The 21255-nt window shown below is 46.8% G+C and overlaps 1 protein-coding gene across 4 annotated transcripts in view; it reads right to left on the reverse strand.

The window, feature by feature from the left end:
• EP300 (EP300 lysine acetyltransferase) overlaps nucleotides 1-21255 on the reverse strand; it is a 147925-nt gene that overhangs the window by 67930 nt on the left and 58740 nt on the right. For all 4 annotated transcript variants that reach the window (XM_088468008.1, XM_088468006.1, XM_088468007.1 and 1 more), the window contains exons 11-14: nucleotides 18372-18452; nucleotides 18146-18249; nucleotides 8150-8335; nucleotides 7592-8029 (exon numbers count right to left, since the gene is read on the reverse strand). In XM_088468008.1, the coding sequence (XP_088324134.1) occupies nucleotides 7592-8029; nucleotides 8150-8335; nucleotides 18146-18249; nucleotides 18372-18452 (809 nt within the window). The remainder of the gene's footprint in view (nucleotides 1-7591; nucleotides 8030-8149; nucleotides 8336-18145; nucleotides 18250-18371; nucleotides 18453-21255) is intronic.

The raw sequence follows: 21255 nt of genomic DNA on the forward strand, positions 1-21255 counted from the left end.
GATACTCAGTGGCATTACTGAGCCCGACCTAGTAAAACAACCTACCACCACTGGTTCAGCTTACTTATGTCAGCAGACAAAGTAGAATGAAAAGCGATTCATTCATTCAGTTTAAACCAGATGAACCAGTTTGTGATGCAAGGCCTGTACCTGGAGGTGTTCATACAGATGTTCCCTTAAAATCTCAAAAGCCAGTAATGTTTTAGTGGACAGCTCCTTTAAGCATCGCACACTCTTATGTTGAGGACACAAAGGCTCCTTCTCTACTGCTAATTTAAACCATGCTAAGGTGGATCAGTTATCATAAAGAAAAAGAAAATATAAACCTAATCGAGAGACTTATATGATGATTTGCTCAATGCAAACAAAAAATATGGTAGTTGCTCAATCAGCTTAATAATATACTACAGGTGCTTGCAAAGGGCGGGGTTTACACTGAACACAAAGAAAATTGCACACTGCAGATAAATCAAAAATACTTGAATCCTACATGATAAGAGGATTGCTATTACTTGTAAAGATGCTGCACCTCTATTACCTACAGGGCACCAGTCACGAGAGGACCTGACTCACATTCACAACATTTGCATAGTGCCCTTAATTCATCTATATTTGTAAGCTTAGTGGTAGCTTGCTATAGACATTATTTTGCAAGGCCACTGCAATCTAGCTTTTTTTTTTTTTTTTTGACGTGTCCCCAGTGGCTGAATAATGAAAAGGGATTTTCGTGCGTTTATTCATCCTTGGCATAAATTGGTTTCTTAAAGTTAGTGTCCTATGTTAAATTTAGCTTACCATTGAGCAAATCACAGAAAAAAGAAAATTGCCCCCAGCACACTGCAGATAAAACAAGAGATATGGTAAGAACTTACCTTTGTTATCTCTGTTTCTACGAAGTCCATAGGGTCCACAGGGTTGACCTTGGGGTATAGCTGGATCTGGATCCACGGGCACCACGCAGTTAAAGCTTTGCTGCTCCCAGGATGCACTTGGGTCCGTCCTCCTCTATACCCCGCCCCGGCCACAGGCACCTCAGTTGGTAAGCAGCTAAGGCCGGAGGAGGAGACTAAACAGAGAGAAGGAAGACTGGAACACACAAGAAACCATACTCACAGAAATGGGAGACGGAAAACCGGTGACCAGCCACACAGCCCATTTGAAGCCAGGTGCGTCAGGGCGGGCGCCCTGTGGACCCTATGGACTTCGTAGAAACAGAGATAACAAAGGTAAGTTCTTACCATATCTCTTGTTTTCTACTTCAGGGTCCATAGGGGGTCCACAGGGTTGACCTTGGGGATGTCCCAAAGCAGTTCAACTAAGGGCGGGGACGCTCCTGTGCTGAAAGGAGTACCCGGCGCCCAAAGGATGCATCCTGAGAGGCGAAGGTGTCAAACGCATAAAACCTCAAAAACGTCTGAATTGAAGACCAAGTAGCCGCCTTACACAGCTGAACAGCGGAGGCGCCACGTCTAGCAGCCCAAGAGGGACCCACAGAACGAGTGGAATGAGCCTTAACAGAGGCTGGCACAGGTAAACCCTCCTGCGCATAAGCCTCACAAATAACTGAACGAAGCCAACGGGCTAACGTTTGCTTGTTGGCAGGCCAACCCCTCTTGTGAAAACCGAAGAGGACAAACAAAGAATCCGACTTCCTAACCGAAGCAGTCCGGTCCACATAGATTCTAAGTGCCCGGACCACATCCAAGGAAGCCTCACCAGCAGAAAGATCAGGTGACTGAAAAGCTGGCACAACAAGTTCCTGATTAATGTGGAACTTTGAAACCACTTTGGGCAAAAACTCAGGACGCGTGCAGAGCACTGCCCTGTCCTGGTGAAAAATCAGAAAAGTAGGGCGACAGGAAAGCGCCCCCAATTCTGAAACCCTCCTGGCCGAAGCAATTGCCAGGAGAAAAATGGTCTTAAACGTCAGCCACTTGAGCTCCACCGACTCAAGCGGCTCAAAAGGAGGACCCTGCAAGACCCTCAGTACCACCGTCAAGTCCCACGGAGCCACCGGAGGCACGAAGGGAGGCTGGATCCTGAGAACACCTTGGAAAAAGGTGTAAACATCTGGCAGTGTAGCAATCCGTCGCTGAAACCACACGGACAAAGCAGACACATGAACCTTCAGAGAGGCCAGGCGTAAGCCGAGGTCCAAACCCGATTGAAGAAATTCCAAGATTCTGGAAACCCGGAACACCTGCGGATCATAGTTTCTGGATTCACACCACTGAAAATAAGTGCGTCACACCCTGTGGTAAATCTGCGCGGAGGCAGGCTTGCGTGCCCTAAGCATGGTACCAATCACTGAACTGGAGAAACCCCTAGACCTCAAGACGGCTGTCTCAAGAGCCTCGCCGTCAAAGACAGCCGACCCAGGTCCGGGTAAAGGCAGGGCCCCTGAGACAACAGGTCCCGACGCTGAGGAAGAAGGTACGGAGCGTCGATGGAGAGGCACCTCAGATCGGAGTACCAAGGACGTCTGGGCCACGCCGGAGCCACCAGCACGAGCGTGCCGCCGTCCTGCTTGAATTTCCGCAGAACCCGAGGAAGTAAGGATATCGGAGGAAACAGATACGCCAGGTGAAACGTCCATTTCACCGACAGAGCGTCTACCAGACAGGCGCCTGCGTCTCTTGTCCTTGACCCGTAAACGGGCAACTTGTGATTGTGACGGGAGGCCATCAAGTCCAGCTCCAGCAGCCCCCACCTGTCCACGAGTAGCTGAAACACCTCTGGGTGAAGCGACCATTCCCCGGGATGCACATCGTGACGGCTGAGGAAGTCCGCCTCCCAATTGAGGACTCCGGGAATGAAGACTGCCGAGATCGCTGGAACGTGACACTCCGCCCAAGCAAGAATGCGAGACACCTCCGACATTGCTGCCCGACTGCGAGTTCCCCCTTGGTGGTTGATGTACGCCACCGTGGTGGCGTTGTCGGACTGCACCTGAACCGCCCTTCCGTGAAGAGCGGGGCCGGACGACTGCAGGGCCCTGTACACAGCCCGCAGTTCCAGGATGTTGAAGGGGAGAAGTGCTTCTTCCGCGGACCAACGACCCTGAAGCGATAATGAGCCGGTCACTGCCCCCCAACCCCGAAGACTGGCATCCGTCGTGAGCAGGACCCAGTCCGGGATCCAAAAGGGGCGCCCCTCGACCAGATGCACCGTCTGAAGCCACCAAGCCAAAGACTGCCGAACCTCCGCGGACAACACCAGCATCTGAGAGCGGATCCGGTGAGGTAACCCGTTCCATTCCGATAGAATCAGCCCCTGCAGGGGCCGGGAATGGAACTGGGCAAATTCCACCATGTCGAATGTCGACACCATGGACCCCAGAACTCTCATAGCTGAATGGACCGACAGGCGGCAACTGCTCAGGCAACTGTGTATCCGCAGCTGCAGGGAGGCGACCTTCTCTGGAGTCAGGAAAATCCGCTGCTGACGAGAATCCAGCAGGGCTCCCAAATGAACCATCCGCTGTGATGGAATCAGGGAGGACTTCTTCCAGTTTATCAACCACCCGTGTGCTTGAAGACAAGCAATGGTCAGGTGGAGATGTCGAAGAAGCACCTCCGGGGAGCTCGCCAGCAGCAGAAGATCGTCCAGGTACGGCAACAGACGTAGACCCTGACCCCGAAGGTGGGCAGCCATAACCGCCATCACCTTGGTGAACACCCTCGGAGCCGTGGAAAGGCCAAAAGGCAACGCCCGAAATTGGTAGTGATGGTTCAGGATAGCAAACCTCAGATACCGCTGATGTGCCGGTACTATGGGCACATGGAGATAGGCGTCCTGGATATCGAGGGAGACCATATAATCCCCGGGTTCCATCGCCAGAATGATGGAACGTAACGTTTCCATCCTGAACCTGGGAACTCTGAGGTATCTGTTCAGAGACTTCAAATTCAGGATAGGGCGATGAGAACCATTGGGTTTCTGTACCAGAAACAGAGTAGAATAGTACCCCGTCCCGCGCTGAGACTGCGGAACGGGAACAATGACCCCTGCTTGTAGCAAGGATTCTATAGCTACCTGAATCTGACCAGCTTTGGTCTTGTCCAGAGAAGGACTCGTACAGAAAAACTGGTGGGGCGGCCTGAACCGAAAAGACAGGGCGTACCCCTGAGAGACTACTTCTCGAACCCAGGCATCCGTGGTGGTATTGTGCCAACACTGGGCGAATTGGAGAAGTCGGCCTCCCACTCTGGGGTCCCCCAGAGAGAGGCCCGTCCCATCAGGCAGCAGGCTTATCCTCCTGCTTGGAAGAAGGGCGCCGAGCACTCCATGCCTGCTTCTTGGGCTTGGGTGCGGCCTTGGTCGCCGAATGTCTCGGGAAGGACTGGCCCTTGGCCTTACCCTGAACCCAAAAGGACCGAAAGGCAGAGCTCCTCACTTTAGCCGGCGCAGAGGCCGAAGGGAGAAAAGCCGACTTGGACTTAGCCAAAGTATCCACTATTCTGTCCAAATCCGGACCAAATAGTAAATCACCATTAAAAGGCAAGGCCTCCAGACCCTTTTTTGAATCTGCATCAGCCCTCCAGGACCTCAGCCACAGGGAGCGCCGAGCAGATACCGCTGCAGCCGACACCCTAGAAGTGAGCAGGCTGGCATCCAAAGACGCTTCCCCAATATAGGAAGCTGCATCCCGCATCTGTCCCACTAACGCTCTCTGGATATCCGGAGCCTCATCAGGAAAGGTATCCTCCAAGGCATTGGCCCATGCCTCAATGGCTTTAGCCACCCAGGAGATAGCCATGGACGGGCGAGCCACCGCCCCGGAAAGAGAATAAATGGACTTTAAACAAGTCTCCACCTTCCTGTCCGTGGGATCCTTCAAAGAGGAGATAGACGGCAATGGCAGCGTCGCGCTTTTGATCAAGCGGGTAACGTGGGAATCCACCGCCGGCGGAGTTTCCCATTTCCTGCAATGAGCTTCAGGAAAAGGATAGTTCGCCGCCAACCTCTTCTGTGGATGGAACCTCTTACTAGGTAATTGCCAGGCCGCCGCCATATGATCCGATAATTGATCAGACAGGGGGAACACAGTTGAGGTCACCTTGGCCTTTTTAAAATTAGGAAACTTCGACCTAGGAGCCGGCGCATCATCCTCAACATGTAGGATAGCCCGCACCGCCCTAACTAAGGCTGGAACATTAATGGAGGACTTAGCTTCCACCTCCTGCCCCATGACATCAGAGTCAGAGTCCTCATGGATTTCTCCATCATCTGAGGACACTTCCGAGTCCGACAACTGCGCAGCTAGTGAACTCACAACCGGACGTTTAGACACCCTTGGTGGCACATCACCTTGCAACATAGACTGAAACGCCGAGGATGAAGCCGCCAGACTCTGTACGGAGCTGGATAGAACATCCACCCAAGGCGGAGGAGCCGTCGGAGCAACACTCTGCAAAGGCACTACAGACTGACACATCCCTGGGGAAGACTGCACATACACAGGCAGTCCCGAGTAAGGACCCACAGTCTGGGCCCCGGGGGAAGACCGCAACATTTGTGGAACCCTCGGGGAATGGGGGATGGTGGGCTGCGGTAACGCCCTAGAAGGGACCGCTGATGGGACCGATAACCGGTCCGCAATAGACGCCAGCACCTGTGAAAACATCGCCCAAGGAGGGTCCTGTGATACAGGGGGGTTGGAGGGGCCCGGTACCAACTGGCACCGCCCGCACAGACCATCCTGAGATAAGTCCTCCCCATCAACTCCAGCAGCACAGCGTCTGCAGGAAAATAGCACAGGAGCCACAGAGCGCTCAGTCTCCTCATCAGACATGATACCGTAAATCACAAGAAACAGGTATCACCAGAGGAATTACGGTTTTAACACCCGCGCACTCACCAGTATGCGACACAACAGCCCAGATATGGTACTGTGTAGCACACAACAGTATGTGACTGACCCCACAAATACGTGTTTTATATAAGTGAGGGTCTCAGAAAAACGCCCTTCCCCCACACACCTGCCGGGCCGTAGGAGAAGGAAAGGGATAGTTATAAGCTGACAGTAAGGAGAATAAGTCACAGACAGGCAGCACTAGCAATAGTCACATACAATGCAGAAAAGTTATACTCACTGCACCTTCCGCTACAATCAACCGCCCAGATTCAGTGTCTGGGAGGGCTATAGCGCTGTGTACACTGTCCTTTAGCAGGGGAGAGGTACACAGGGGGACCGGTCCACTTGATACCGCCTGGGAGTCTGCGATGTGCCAGTAAAGATGGCCGCCGGAGACCTCAGAGGAGGAGTGGCCGAGAGATAAGAGCAGCTCAGCGACGCCAGACTGCTTGTTGAAAGGCGCGCTGAGCTGAGGGGAGGAGCCGCTAGACAGGGAAGGCTGCCTCCCCTGGCTAGCAATTAACCCCCGGGTTGCCGGTCCCGCTACCAGCCTGATACCCTGGTGGTCTAGCGGACACGCGGGGTATTCCTCAATTGAGGGGGAGCCCGCCGCCGCCGCTAGCGCCTCCGGTCTGTCCCCAGACACCGGAGGCTCCTGACTGCATTGAAGTATCCGCGGGCCGCCGCACGCGGCGACCCGCGGCTTACCTGATCCCCGTCGCGTCCGGCAGCTGTCAAGGGAGTACCCAGAGCCCGGCTAGTACAGGCTCTGGGGTCCCGCCGCGATCCCCAGAGCTGTACTGGCGGCGCGGCGCCAGCGGGGAGAAGGAGCGGCAGCGTGGACGTCCTAAAGGACAGTCCGATGCTGCCGCTCTAAAAGTGTAAAAAAAGAAGAAAAAAAAAATAAAAAATTTCTCTTTTAAAATAAAGCTATGGGGCTGCTCCTGCAGCCCCACTGCGACAGGGTGACCCGACTCCGGCCGGGCACCAACTAAAACTGAGGTGCCTGTGGCCGGGGCGGGGTATAGAGGAGGACGGACCCAAGTGCATCCTGGGAGCAGCAAAGCTTTAACTGCGTGGTGCCCGTGGATCCAGATCCAGCTATACCCCAAGGTCAACCCTGTGGACCCCCTATGGACCCTGAAGTAGAAATCAAAAATACTTGAATCCTACATGCTTCTCGGACGTGAACCCCTTAATGTTAGGGACGCTGGTATAGAGGAGCCTTGACGTCGGCCCAGCGCTTATTCATATATTTGCAAATGTATGTAAACCAATAACTCTGAATTTCTATTATCATGTAGGATTCAAGTATTTTTGATTTATCTGCAGTGTGCTGGGGGGTAATTTTCTTTTTTCTGTGATTTGCTCAATGGTAAGCTAAATTTAACATAGGACACTAACTAACTTTAAGAAACCAATTTATGCCAAGGATAAACGCACGAAAATCCCTTTTCATTATTCAGCCACTGGGGACATGTCAAAAAAAAAAAAAAAAAAAAAGCTAGATTGCAGTGGCCTTGCAAAATAATGTCTATAGCAAGCTACCACTAAGCTTACAAATATAGATGAATTAAGGGCACTATGCAAATGTTGTGAATGTAAGTCAGATCCTCCCGTGACTGGTGCCCTGTAGGTAATAGAGGTGCAGTATCTTTACAAGTAATAGCAAGCATAATTGCCTCTAAGTGTGGTATTTCTTTTTAGTTTAGAATATAAAAACTGTGGACTTACCGGAGTGCTTGGATGAAGCTGTACTGGCGGTGGAGCAGTTGGGGTTGAAACTGGTGTCGACAAACTTGGTTGTGAGGGAGGCCTTGACAATTGCTGTTGTGGTAGCTGCTGTGGTGGTGTAGGAATAGACTGGTCAACAGATGCAGGAACTGGCAATGACGGAGGTGCGTGAGGGGGAGTGGGGCTCTCTCTGTGCTGTAATGGCATTTGAGGCAAGGAAGCTGCTGTTGACAGCATAGGCTCAGCAGGTAATGATGCTTGCTGCACTGCCAGACCTGGAGGTGTGTGGTGAGGTGTTGGTGTGCGGCTAGGAGCAGGGGATGGTGAGTTACGGTGAATAGGGGGCTGAACGTGACTTGAACAATGAAGTTGATTCCCAGACGACCCTGTAGGCATGGCAGTAGAGCTCACGGGATGAGTAGAATTTGGCATCTGAGCCTAAAAAAAATGGCAAACACGGTTACATTTTGAAACAAGATAACCTTTTCAGGAAAACAGAATGCCAACACCCCAGTGTCGCCTACTAAAAGTAGGAGAAATAAATAGAATGCCTCTTACCTGTGAAGTAGGATTCTGACCAGCAGACTGGGGTATGGACATGGCAGAAGCATTCATACTACTTGTATTCATTCCACCAGTATTCATCACAGGAGACGAAGCCTGGAACGGGCTTTGGGACATGAATTGATTCTGTACAGATTGAGACATGGTTGCAGGTTGCTGCATACGTGAAGGAAATGCCAACTACAAAAAGGACAGAATGTGCAACATAATGTAAAATCAAGACATCAGGATACTAATCTAAGCATCTTATTACTGAAGGAATATTAGAAGAGTAAGAAGTTAATAAAAATAAAAATTTGTGATCCATGGGGGCTTTCAATTGTTTTTCGGGCGGTTATTTGTTTTGGGCGTCCGACAGAGCAATTCAATTGTTGCTCTGTTCGGGCACGATAGCCGCCGACATTTCTGCATGCACCCTCCTAAGGATCTGAGCAAAAATGTGCGATAAACACATGGTTAGGGTGCCCAAACTGCCCTAACCAGATGCGTTTTAGATGTTTTACATGGATATAACTTGTCTAATAGAGTGCTATGACTGTTATAATTAATGGGTACAGAGAACAATTAAATCGCAAAACTGGACGCCCATTAATTATCGCCGCTCACAAAACAACTGAATTGGCTCCTATAAGTCTCAGTAGTCAGTAGTACTTTTTGTTGTTGTGAATAAGGCATAATGGGGGGAATTTTATCTAATGGACGTCTATCAAAGCAATTCAATTGTTACTCCGATAGATGCCCGTTAGTGTTTAATGCGCCCAGAAGCACCCTTAAACGTCCAAACCAGGAGTTTAGTCGGGTTTAGCTGTTTTGAACGTCTAAACTTGCTTAGACGTTCAAAACAGCTAAACCCGACTAAACTCCGGGTTTGGTCGTTTAAAATCCTAGTTTGGATGCCCAAACGGACTTTGCTCACATTTTTTCTCGCATCTCAGGCTGCAAGAAAGAAAAAAAAAATATGTGTCTACCGCAGCTAATGGGCATCTATCAGACAAACAATTGAATTGCTCTGATAGATGCCCATTACTTAAAGCAGAGATGAGGAACCTCCTGTCCGGGGGCCATATAAGGCCCTTGGAATGATTTGGTCTGGCCCTCTGAGCTTTTTTCTGCTAGCCTGATCTGGCTAGCAGGGTGCCTAGAATGGCACCCTGCAGCCAGAATCTATGCAGCAGTGCCGCCAGGAGCTTCCTTAGGACACTCCAGACGGTCACACTGCTGCCCTTACAGCTCCCCCGAGCATCCTCAGGATGCTCTGGGTATTGCTGTAATCACTGCCCCCATGTGGCGTCACACGGAGGGGGAGTGGCCTGCACCCGGCCAGCGAATAATGTTATATATATCAAAATGGCCCTCGGCAGAAAAAAAGGTTCCCCACTCCTGACTTAAAGACATCCAAAAAACACAAATTGAATCTCCCCCAATGTGTTTCATTTCTTATGGATATAGTCCAAGTATTGGATCTCTTAAACAAGTTAAAAAAAGAAGCTGCAGTGTTATACTCCCTGGTCTCCAAAGCCACAGGCAACCCTACGATCCCCAGCTGCAAGCTACTGCGGATACCTGTCCTATGATACTCTGCTGCTGGTGGTGGCTTTGAATCCTGATTATTGGTTCTGTATCTGCTTTCACTCTTCTATTTACCCTATGGTTCAGAAGTCACAGCGATCGGCTGTAGCTAGGCTTGAAAGATTTGCACAAGTTGTTCCAGTTCTAATTTCTGCTGTGGTGCGGGACACTCCTATACTTTATTCTGCATCACCCTCTACTGACATGGCGACAAGTGAGCAGATATTGCATGCCATTATTTTAGTGTATTTGCTCTCTTTTTATAACTTATTGGTCCAATAATTTATTGAATTCACTGCATGCAGCGCCAGTTCTCTCCTTAACTATTGCTATTAGTTTATACTGGGGCTGACAACCCCTTTCCGGCTGCTATTGACTAGCAAGTTGTGATCCATTTGTTTTTTCCTTGACTGACTGAGAAGAGGGCTGGCGGACCTGGTGTCAGAGGTGCTCGTTGATATCTCCCTCATTCACAAGGATATGTAGAAAATGAGACCGGATTGGGGAAACTGAGAATCACTGATTTGTGTACATGCAGTTATGGATCTAGAACTGTTGCTAACTTACTTCTCCCAGATAGAGGATGGTGAGAGCTGTATTGAGGATAACAGTACCCCTGTACCTTGGAGGCTGTCCTCTAGAGGCTCAGATGGTGGCTTGTCAGCAGAGGGTACGGACTCTGGAATCGTGGATGTTGACTGTTTGGAAAAGAATCCTCCAGCCCAGTTTACTATTGAGCATGACCATCGTATCCCCACTCGTCCTCTTCCACCTGGAGCATCTCCTCGCACATTTATTGCAAAAGTTCTGCATTACAAGGACCGCAATGCTATTCTTCAGTTGATCAGAACCAAGTGTCCTTTGGAGTAAAATGGGCAGAGGAGTTGCCGTTTTCCAGGACTATTCTACTGAAGTCCAAAAAGCCTGTTCCCAATTCCTTTAAGTGAAACGACTTCTACAGGATGCTCAACTGCCCTAGTTCAGGTTGTTCCATCTCAGCTGCGAGTGGTGGCTGGAAGTCGCGCACCCACTGCACATCTCCATATGAAGCTGCGACATGGCTTGACTTGCAGGCACTGAACTTCACTATTCCACCCTGATGGACCACTTGAGTATTTTATTGTTGGTTGGATTCCTTTAAACCTATAACATGCTAGAAATGCTGTTTCTCTGAATGTCCTTATTCTGTGTATTCTACCAGCTCCCCAGCATTTTAGGATACGGTTGTTCATATATCTTTAGGGGTTCCCCCGGGGCCCTATTCATTATAATATATATGTGTTTCTATATTTGAAGCTCTGGTTTGACTGTTACTGTGACTCAAGGAGTCCCTTTAGAGGCTATATTTCACCTAGGCTGGGGACACCATGTCCTCAAGGTTTATAGGTGTAGTCGCCCTAATACTTCAATAGTTTAGTTTAAAATGTTTGTTATATTCATATTAGGGTCTAGGCGTACCTGTGTTGGAGTGGGTATGCAAAGTGGGGGGTTCTTGCTGTGCTGTTTTCTATGTTTTTTTATTTTTTTATTTCTTTTATATTGCGAGCATATATGTTTTCTGTGTTGAGGCTGGTGGAGTGCTTAGAGGTGTACACTCCCTTGGATGTGCATGGGATGAGGTGCTGGAGGCTATATTTGTATGCCTCTCGGATTTTCCCTCCACTATGCTGAAAATTGTGTCATGGAATGTAAGGAACCTGAACAATAGGATCAAGCATTCATTAGTTTTACAACAGCGCAGTCTCCAGGGATAGTTTGCTTGCTAGAAACACACTTGGTGAGTAGTCGTGTTCTCTCTTTAAAGAAGTGGGATGGGCGTTTCACTCCACCATTCACTCTAGCTCGAGCGTGGTTTGAGTGTTAATACAGAAATCCAAATATATGGTCTGTCATAGGGTACAGGTGGGTCCGCAGGGCCGATTTTTTTTTTCTTGCAGGTACAATTATTCTAATGGCAATAAATATTCCCCCTTCCTTTGGTTCTGCTGTCCTTGCCAAAGCTGGTAAATTCCTTTGGAGTTCTTTTCATCTGGGATTTCAATAATGTGATGGATTAATCTGTGTCTAAAAGGAGGGATGGCCCGTCTGAATTGTCACAACAACTAGAAGGCCTTTAGAGAGATCAGGCCTTCCCCAACAGCTCCTGTTTCGGCAATGCAGAAAACTGGAGACTATTGCGGAGGTGACGGTTCCTAGTCAGACATAAGGCCGTATTCAATTAGCAGCGAAAACATCCGTTTTTCTGCAAAAAACGGCGATATATATTCGCCAAAAACTGGAGATAAGTTTTCTCGATCCCAGACGAAAAAAAAAATGCAAAATCTCTTTTTTTGGCTAATAATGTGGGGACTTCTTTCAGAACCCTTTGGACAGCCCCGCCTAATAATGATCCCAAAAATATTTTGTAAATTGCGCACTTTGGCGAAAAACGACCGCGCATTTTTCTCGGTAAAAAAAAAAAAAAAAACAGTTGCAAATGGTTTTAATGTATTGGGTCTGATTTTTCGCGGGGCGGAATGGATGTGTGAAGCATTTTGAACATCGCACGCGGTCGCAGCAGGCATTTTTTTAACAATGCGTTTTTACGACACGAAAATATACTTGCATCCATCTTTTTCAAGGTTTTTTATTTGTTTTTCCCAAAATTGCACGGTCGTTTTTCGACAAAGAGAGAGGGGGGGGGGGGTGTGTTTTGGGGGGGATGAGCGGGTTGGTGGGTGTTTAAAGGGTTCTGAATAAAGTCCACACATTTTTTGCCAATAATAGGGATTTTGCATTTTTTTCCGCCTGGTCTGGGATGGAGAAAACTTATCTCGAGTTTATGGCGAATATATCGCCGTTTTTGCTGAAAAACTGCAGTTTTCGCCTATGGTGAAAAAAACGTCTGTTTTCGCTGCTAATTGAATACGGCCCTTAGTGTTATCCCCCTCAGGCAGTGGAGCTTAGTTCAGATGTCTTCCTCGCTGGAAAGGATTCTAGAGTCATCCGCCAAAGGATCAGGCTGATCAACCAGGCGAACATCCCAGGAAATGTGACTTCCTACAAGTGCTGCAAAACTATGAGGGTTCATCACGAGGAAGACAACCCCTTGGAAGACTCGGACCTGAAAATCTCACTGCCAGAGAATGATTCAGGGTGGAGAAACCTTAACTAGGACAGTACGCCAAGTATAAAAGATCTGATTCAGACACGACCAAGTCCAAAGAGATGTCCTTATTTAAGCATAAGAACAAATGGTAACCTTTCCTTCCTTTCCTCAGCTAGATGTACAATTGTCTGTGGCCTGGAAATACCCAGATCTCTAGGTGGTAATATTCCTTGTACCCATTACCTCCTGGGTACAGGTCTAAGTCGGAGTATCCTCCTTTAGTATATCCCTCAGTTACCAGGTTAACCAAAGAGACTACTATACCAGTCCCTGGATCAAACTTTGATCTGAGACAGATCGGATAGGAAGTTGGAGTCTACCTTTAGATCAATTTACATGGCTGCAGGTATATTTCACCAAAACCCACTTTAGTGTCAGTCTGGGTAAATAATTCAGTGGAAAAGTGGGCAGAACAGCTGGTGGACAATCTCTGCTCAAATCCTTACGGGCAACACCATTCCTTTGGTTGAACACCTTAAGGAATCAGCAAATTATCTGGGGGTAAAGACAAGCCTGTTAAAAATTGTTGGCCCATTTCAGAATACTCTCCCTGAGAATGACACATTAGAGTCCCAAAACATAAGGCTCGAGAACTGCACGTACGCCAAACGATAAACCACTTAATGGGATTTAGTCCTCGTACAGCATCAGTTGATATACACACTTAGCAATCATGACTCCTATTGTACGACAGGATGCAGTTGTAAGGGCATGGACTCCCGCCTGAAGTGGAGAGGAAAACCCAAACCTTAGCAAACACACGCCCTGGTCTGTTTAGTCCTCCAATACTTCCTTTGTCAGAGGTAAATTTTAAAGTACCTGAGACTCCCACTCCAGAAGCACACACTTGGATGAGCTCTGTACTGAGACAACAGAAATCAACCTCAACTCTTCAGCCACTCAGGCCGAAAGACTTCTTAGAAGCCCCAATAGAAAGGACATTCAAAGGCCATCATGTCATAACTCGAGTCCCCTGGAAATACTCAAACAGAGATGCAGCAAATCAGGCTACAGTCCCTAAAGAAGCATGTAGCAAAAACCTTCAGTCTCGAGATTTCTGGACTGAAGAGGAGCGACTGACATGCAGTGTTCCTGCCACTGCCAAATCTGATCTACTATGCAGGAGGTAGACCACGTACTGCTGGCAGACCCCCGCTAGGTAACGGTTGTCCGCCTACAACTCCCTCTTGTACCTCCCCGGACTTCTGCATGCAGAGAGCTGGTTGGAGTTGAGATGGAGTGCAGGCTGGAGAGACCTTGCACAGCAGACATTGCTGCTGCAGCCAAGGAGGATGCCCGAAGCAGAACCTGGAGTGCAGAGGGGCACACTGATGGGTGAGGAGGAAAGGAACGGAGGTTTCTAGTGGTAATTGGTAAATGAGATGCTGCTGTCCGGAGTGATTGGTTGGGAAACGCTGAGGATGTTAATGGACCAGCTGCTGTGGCGCCCACAGCACAGATCCTGCTCATTTTAAAACCTGAGTCCCTTGATGCCTGTGGCGCATAAGTATGCGCTATAGTGCATATTTTGCGGTCACTGCAGAACACTGACCAAAACTCCCTTCCCCAACAAACTGTTAAAACTCTCAAACCAGGGTTTAGAAAGGACAAGCTAGTTATGTTAACCTAGGTCTGGAGGAAGATCTAAGCACCCGTAGTGCAGAAACAATGCTACCCTAAAGTCTGTTTTAACGAACATCCTGCGTTACATCCCAAAGGATATAGGCAAGGCTCAAACCAGTCCATAGTAGAACAGCTCACAAAGAAAAGAAGCCTTTGTCTGTCCAGGGTAGTGCCAACCCCTGCACTGGCTCCAGAACCTGGATAGGTGCCATAAGCCTTGAGAGAGAGTCTCAGGTTGACAGTAAAAAGACAAAAGCAGAACTCCTCTGCAACCCAAAATCAAGCCTTGGGCAATGCTAACCCTCCTGTCCCAGGACAATGACAGAATATATATACATTCACTTACATATACAAAATAATACTAGTTATGGGGAATGAAGTCTTGAGCTTATCGATGCATCTTTTTTGGAAAAAAACAAAACAAAAACTCCTTCTCCCTCTAATATACACACACGTTCCTCTTTGCAGCACCTCTCAAGCTCCATCAGGTTGGATGAGAAGCTTCGGTGCACAGCCATTTTCAGATCTCTCCAGAGATGTTCAATTGGATTCAAGTCTGGGCTCTGGCTGGGCCACTCAAGGACATTCACAGAGGTGTCCTGAAGCCACTCCTTTGATATCTTGGCTGTGTGCTTAGGGTCGTTGTCCTGCTGATAGATGAACAGTCGCCCCAGTCTGAGGTCAAAAGAGCTCTGGAGCAGGTTTTCATCCAGGATGTCTCTGTACATTGCTGCATTCATCTTTCCCTCTATCCTGACTAGTCCTCCCAGGTCCTGCCACTGAATAACGTCCCCACTTCATAATGCTGCCATCACCATGCTTCACTGTAGGGATGGTATTAGCCTGGTGATGAGCAGTGCCTGGTTTCCTCCAAACATAACGCCTGACATTCACCTTCAGGTGCATTTTGGCAAACTCCAGGCGGGCTGCCATGTGCTTTTTACTAAGGAGTGGCTTCCGTCTGGCCACTCTACCATACAGGTCTGACTGGTGGATTGCTGCAGATATGGTTGTCCTTCTGGAAGGTTCTCCTCTCTCCACAGAGGAATGCTGTAGCTCTGACAGAGTAACCATCAGGTTCTTGGTCACCTCCCTGACTAGGGCCCTTCTCCCTCGATCATTCAGTTTAGACGGCCGGCCAACTCTAGTAAGAGTCCTGGTGGTTCCGAACTTCTTACATTTACAGATGATGGAGGCCACGGTGCTCATTCTGTCCTTCAAAGCAGCAGATATTTTTCTGTACCCTTCCCCAGATTTGTGCCTCGAGACAATCCTGTCTCAGAGGTCTACAGACAATTCCTTGGACTTCATGCTTGGTTTGTGCTCTGACATGCACTGTCAAGTGTGGGACCTTATATTGACAGGTGTATGCCTTTCAAAATCATGTCCAATCAACTGAATTTACCACAGGTGGACTCCAATTAAGCTTAAGGAACATCAAGGATAATCAGTGGAAACAGGATGCACCTGAGCTCAATTTTGAGCTTCATGGCAAAAGGCCCCCCATACATCAGCAATGTGAAAACCACAATTGAACAATCTGAAGATTTGCTAGATTGGGAAATCCTAAAATCGGGCAATCTGCACCCATACATTACAGATCTTTTTCAGTGATTTGCAGATCAATTGCAGCAAACAATCTTGAAAGGCCCATCTTTTTACTAGCAACGGTCAGTAAATCTGCTGTTCATGTCCATACACACAGCCCCAATCGATCTGTGAAATCCAACATGTTGGACAATCTGATTTAACAATTCCAATCACTTTATGGTTGCAATCTGCGATGCCCATACATTGCAGATTTCGATAGCAAATTGCAGAATTGCCACAATCGATTGTTGATGGAGAGGGAGGGAGAAAGGGAGAATATAGACAATTGGAAAATGAACAGCGGCACTCCCAGAATTAAGCAGTAATCAAAATGGTATATTTAAACCATAATCAAACACAGGCCGACGTTTCGGGGCACACAAGCCCCTTTGTCAAGGTGAGTAAGCCTGTGTTTGTTTGATTATGGTTTAAATATAGCATTTTGATTAATTCTGGGAGTGATGCTGTTCATTTTCCAATTGTATCCATCATTCCATCAGGAGGCACCAGAGCGGCACTCCCATACAGTTGCATTATATTATTCGAGTGCCAGACTTATGTGTTGTGCGGTTATCCCATGCCTACTGTCTCTCTAGAGACCCACCTACTTTTAATGTAAGAACCTTATTGTCTTTCTGTTTGTATATTATGTCGCAATAAAATCTCAAAAAAATATGGCATTTTGAGAGCGCAATTCCTTCTATATACCTGCATGTTCCACCATTGAATATACGGGGAGGAGCAGAACCAAAGTTATTGTTCAGAATTCCGGGGGAATTCTGATAAAGTTATCTGCCCGATATTGGGATTCATATTGAGAACGAGTAACACGCTGGCTCCATAAAAAGACCCCTGATGTGCCTGTTTATTAATCGATAAAGGTACTTTTAATACTTCTCTTCATTATTCAGATATTTCTAAAATACTACACTAGAGCGCCTTTTCTCACCTCCTTTTTACAACTCTACTACCATTTGAGACTATACAGCAACAGTCTCTCAGGAGAAAATTGGCGGCCACCTGTCATATTTTTGGAAGACTTCAATATAAAGGACATATACACAGATATTTTTTGGTGTAGCGCCATAGACAGTACCCTTGTCTTGCATGTATATATATATATATATATATATATATATATATATATATATATATATATATATATCTCATCAAGCTATATCCTGAGCAAACCTAAAACATTGTTCTTTCTTGCACCAAAAACTCAAGTAATTTATGCATTCAAACTGTTTCCAGAGTGCCATTCCTTTTTGCACATTTATCATCCATTTGTTCTGGCACATGAAAGAATAGTTGAGTGCACACCTCAAATTATATACACACGCGCAAATGTGGCTTAATAAATAAGGTAACAAGACCTCATTGCGTAAATTTAGATGCAGTGCAGGTCCTCCTGAAGTCACTTTCCCCAGAAGGCATAAGCTAATTCAGTTAAAAAGCAGAGAGCGCACACTTGTGAGCAGATAATGTTGTTTTTTTTATTTTATACTTTAGTAAAGTGTTTAATGCTGGCCATACAGGGTGCGTTGCACAATGTAGTGCGACTGCCGATCAGTCAGCAGAAGGAATGTGCTGTCACTGCCCCCGCGGACCGCACCTATATCATGCCGATCCGTCGAATCGGCAAGTATATCATGCAGTGTATAAGCACCTGTAGTCTTCATCTACTCATTTATATATTATATATATATATATATATATATATATATATATATATATATATATATACATACACACACACACATACATATGTATATATATATATATATATATATATATATATATATATATATATATGTATGTATATATATATATATATATATATATATATATACATACACATACATACATATATATATATATATATATACACACACACACACACACATATATACATACATATACACACGTGAAATAGCTGTTCTACTTATCCCACGCTCCAATTAGCATTATCTTTCCTCAAACATATAGCTAGTTTGGGAAAAATTAGAGGATCAATCAATATAAATTCTATGACTGTACTGATTGGATTAAGCACTGACCTGATTCATGGGTCCAGTCTGGCTAGGATGTTGTGGTAGAGGTGCCTGTTGCCTTTGTACCATTGATTGCATGGGCATACCAACCTGCCCAAATTGATTTATTCCTGTAACCACAAGACATTTTATTAAAGAAAATAATATAGATCCATGTCTAATTACAGGACCAAAAATAGACTTCACAGTCATCACAACTACCAAAACCCAGGTCTGAGTGTAAGACTCTTACCTTGTTGTTGGCTTGACATTGGATTCATCATCTGGTTTGGAATATTAGCTCGCATCATATTGGGATCTGGGATAGGACCATCTTCACAAAATATGAACAGAAGAGAAACAATTTGTGAATTAAAAGTAAAATACATTCAAAGCTGCAAATAGCAATAAAGTAACTTTATACTCCACATATGCAAATAACAAGCCTAATAACTACAAAGTTACTAACAATCGTCAGTATTTGTACAGTCAATTTAAACTAAAAAAAGATTATTCACACAAGTTAAATCATGGGGGCACTCCTACCATGGGGATGTGTAGACTGACCAGGAGATGAGTACTTAAAAGTTAGCTTTTCTTAAAGATTGAAGCAACGCCCCTCTGTCTCCAGTTCATATACTAGCAAAGCCCCAAAGTATAGGGTAAAGCAGTAGTTTCCGAACTCTGTGGGTGATTATAACGGCATGCATTGTGCCACTATAAAAACTCTTCCTGCTTCGCCTCTTTACCGAGGTGAAGGAGGAAGCAGTACAGACGAGATGTAAGAATATCTCCTCAGCCGGAGTGAAAACTCCTCCTTTCAGCAATCCGTGCCAGAGCACGACTGGCTTCACCGGGCATGCGCGAGACCTCGCAAGCATTGTGATCTCATATACAGCCTAAAGCCCAGCAGCTGCTGCAGCCAGGGACAGTGCCAATCTGTGGCTCTACTGGTGTTCTGATGCGGCTCCCCCGACTGCCTCCTCCGTTAGGCGCGCAGCTGTTCATAGGAGGCTCGTCCTTTGTTGCAACACACTGCTTCGCTCCGGAGGCACGTATGGGCGATGTGGTGATGTCACACTGAAAACAGGAGGCGGAGCTCAACTTGTGACTGAACCTTCAGCCACGACACGAGGAGGATGCAGTCGCAGATCCTTTTTGCACGTGCGCCTTCGTGTGGGCATGACCTCGGCTCTGACATACCTACAGATATTTTTTTGGCTCTTTGTCTTTGACTGGTTGACCACCCGAGTTAGGGCAAAGACCGCTGCAGCTGTCCAAATGGATAGCTGCAGCTGTCAGGACGGTCAGTGCCACTGACCGTTCATACATAGCGCTCCAACATGATGGGCAATCATGTAGATAGCGCCGATAATGACAGGGGAGCATAGCAACCCTGTAAATTACCACTCAACCCCACATTAAATACATGGGGGAGACGCGGTATCAGCGCACATAACGCGCACTGATACCACTAAACCCCCATATCGCCCATTCACAAATATCCCCAACAATCCGGTTTTTATGGCTATTCATGGTTGATCACAGAGGGTTAATCAAATTGACTGAGGCACTCTCATCTGTGCTCAAGCATGGATATACTTAAAACTTGAACTGTTAGGGTGCCTCGAGGACCAATTTTGAAAACCTTTGTATTAAAAGGAAAATCAAATAAACATTCCAGACAAGCAAAAGAACTAAACAATGGTCTTAAGGGTTTTATTTTATATTGGAGATAGATTCCACATAAGCATCTCCACATAAGTCCTCATTTCGCCTTCATCCATTCTGGGAGACACGGCTACCATGGGGACATTGCAAAGATGCCTTTAGAGGAGGGTAAGCTCGGACACTGGTGAATAGAAAGTAGTATGGTGCACCTGTGAAATGTCAATCAGTAATTTAGAATTTTAAGTTGCGTAATACATAGATATGGTATATGTTACAGTTGTAACATTTATTAAATGGACACCCATATCAGGGCCAGGCTACAGAGGAAGACTAGAGGGTTAAATGGAAAAAAACATGGTACTGCTCGAGGGACATATGGAGCTAGGATATGTAACAGTCTGCACGAAGGTCTGAAGCTCATGAATCATGGCCAACGTCTTCAGAAAATGCACAGTGAGCACTAAAACATGAACCTTTAGGTAACTATCAACTCCAGTCTGAATGAAAGAAAAAAAAGATGCGCAAGCCTAAAAGAGAAAGAATGGATCCCCCGATGTTCATACCAAACCACAAATCTTTGATAGAGTCATAGGTTTTTGTGGAGTAACAGATTTTGACCTTTTAACATATCCTTGAAAACCACCTTCAGGCAATCTCTTGGTGCTTAAGATCTCAGCTTCAACAGCGTTAAAGTCATTTAATGACAATCCTGATGAAGAAAAGGACCATGTGACAGATCTTTTCAGCATATCTTGGGCCAAAAGGATCCTCTCACACTGTCTTTTTGAGGGCGCATTGGCATTGAGAGATAAACCCTGAAGCTCCAAGGAACCGTCATGTCAACTACTAAGGTTGCTAATTGATCTCTGATGATGTACTGGACCGCAAATCAGATTAATATATGGCAGACCACATCTCTGTAATTAGACACCTCCGGATGGAGAAACCATTTCCCTGGGAGATAAGAGTGTCTGCTCAAGAAAAGTGTTTCCCAATACGACACATCCAAAATGTAGTCTACCAATATTGCTAGTGCAAGCAATCTATACACGTCAGAATGGTGTGCGTTCGGCATCTCGGCGGTCAGGATGCCGACGCTTACATTACCGGCGCCAGAATCCCGAAGGCCACAGGTAACGGGATGTGGGTGGGCAGTGGTTGGGGGTTTTCGGCACTAAGGGGGGAGAATTAGGTTTAGGGTGCAGGAGGGGGAGGTTAGGTTCAGGCACTAAGGGGGAGGTTAGGGTTAGGCACCAAAGAGGGAAGGTTAGGGTAGGGAGAGGGGGAGCCCTGTCGGGATCCCGGCGTCGGGATTCTGACCACCAGGATCCCGACTGCCGGTATTTCATACTTATTCCGTCAGAATCGTTCATCTTTATGGGACTCCTGGCAACCATACGGGGGAAGTGTTTCTGAATGTAAAGGGACAGTCCTGCCTTGGCAGGACTGATGGCCACACATCTAAA

Source organism: Taudactylus pleione, unplaced genomic scaffold (genome assembly GCF_031769625.1).
Source record: "Taudactylus pleione unplaced genomic scaffold, aTauple2 ptg000080l, whole genome shotgun sequence".
NCBI classification, from domain to species: Eukaryota; Metazoa; Chordata; class Amphibia; order Anura; family Myobatrachidae; genus Taudactylus; species Taudactylus pleione.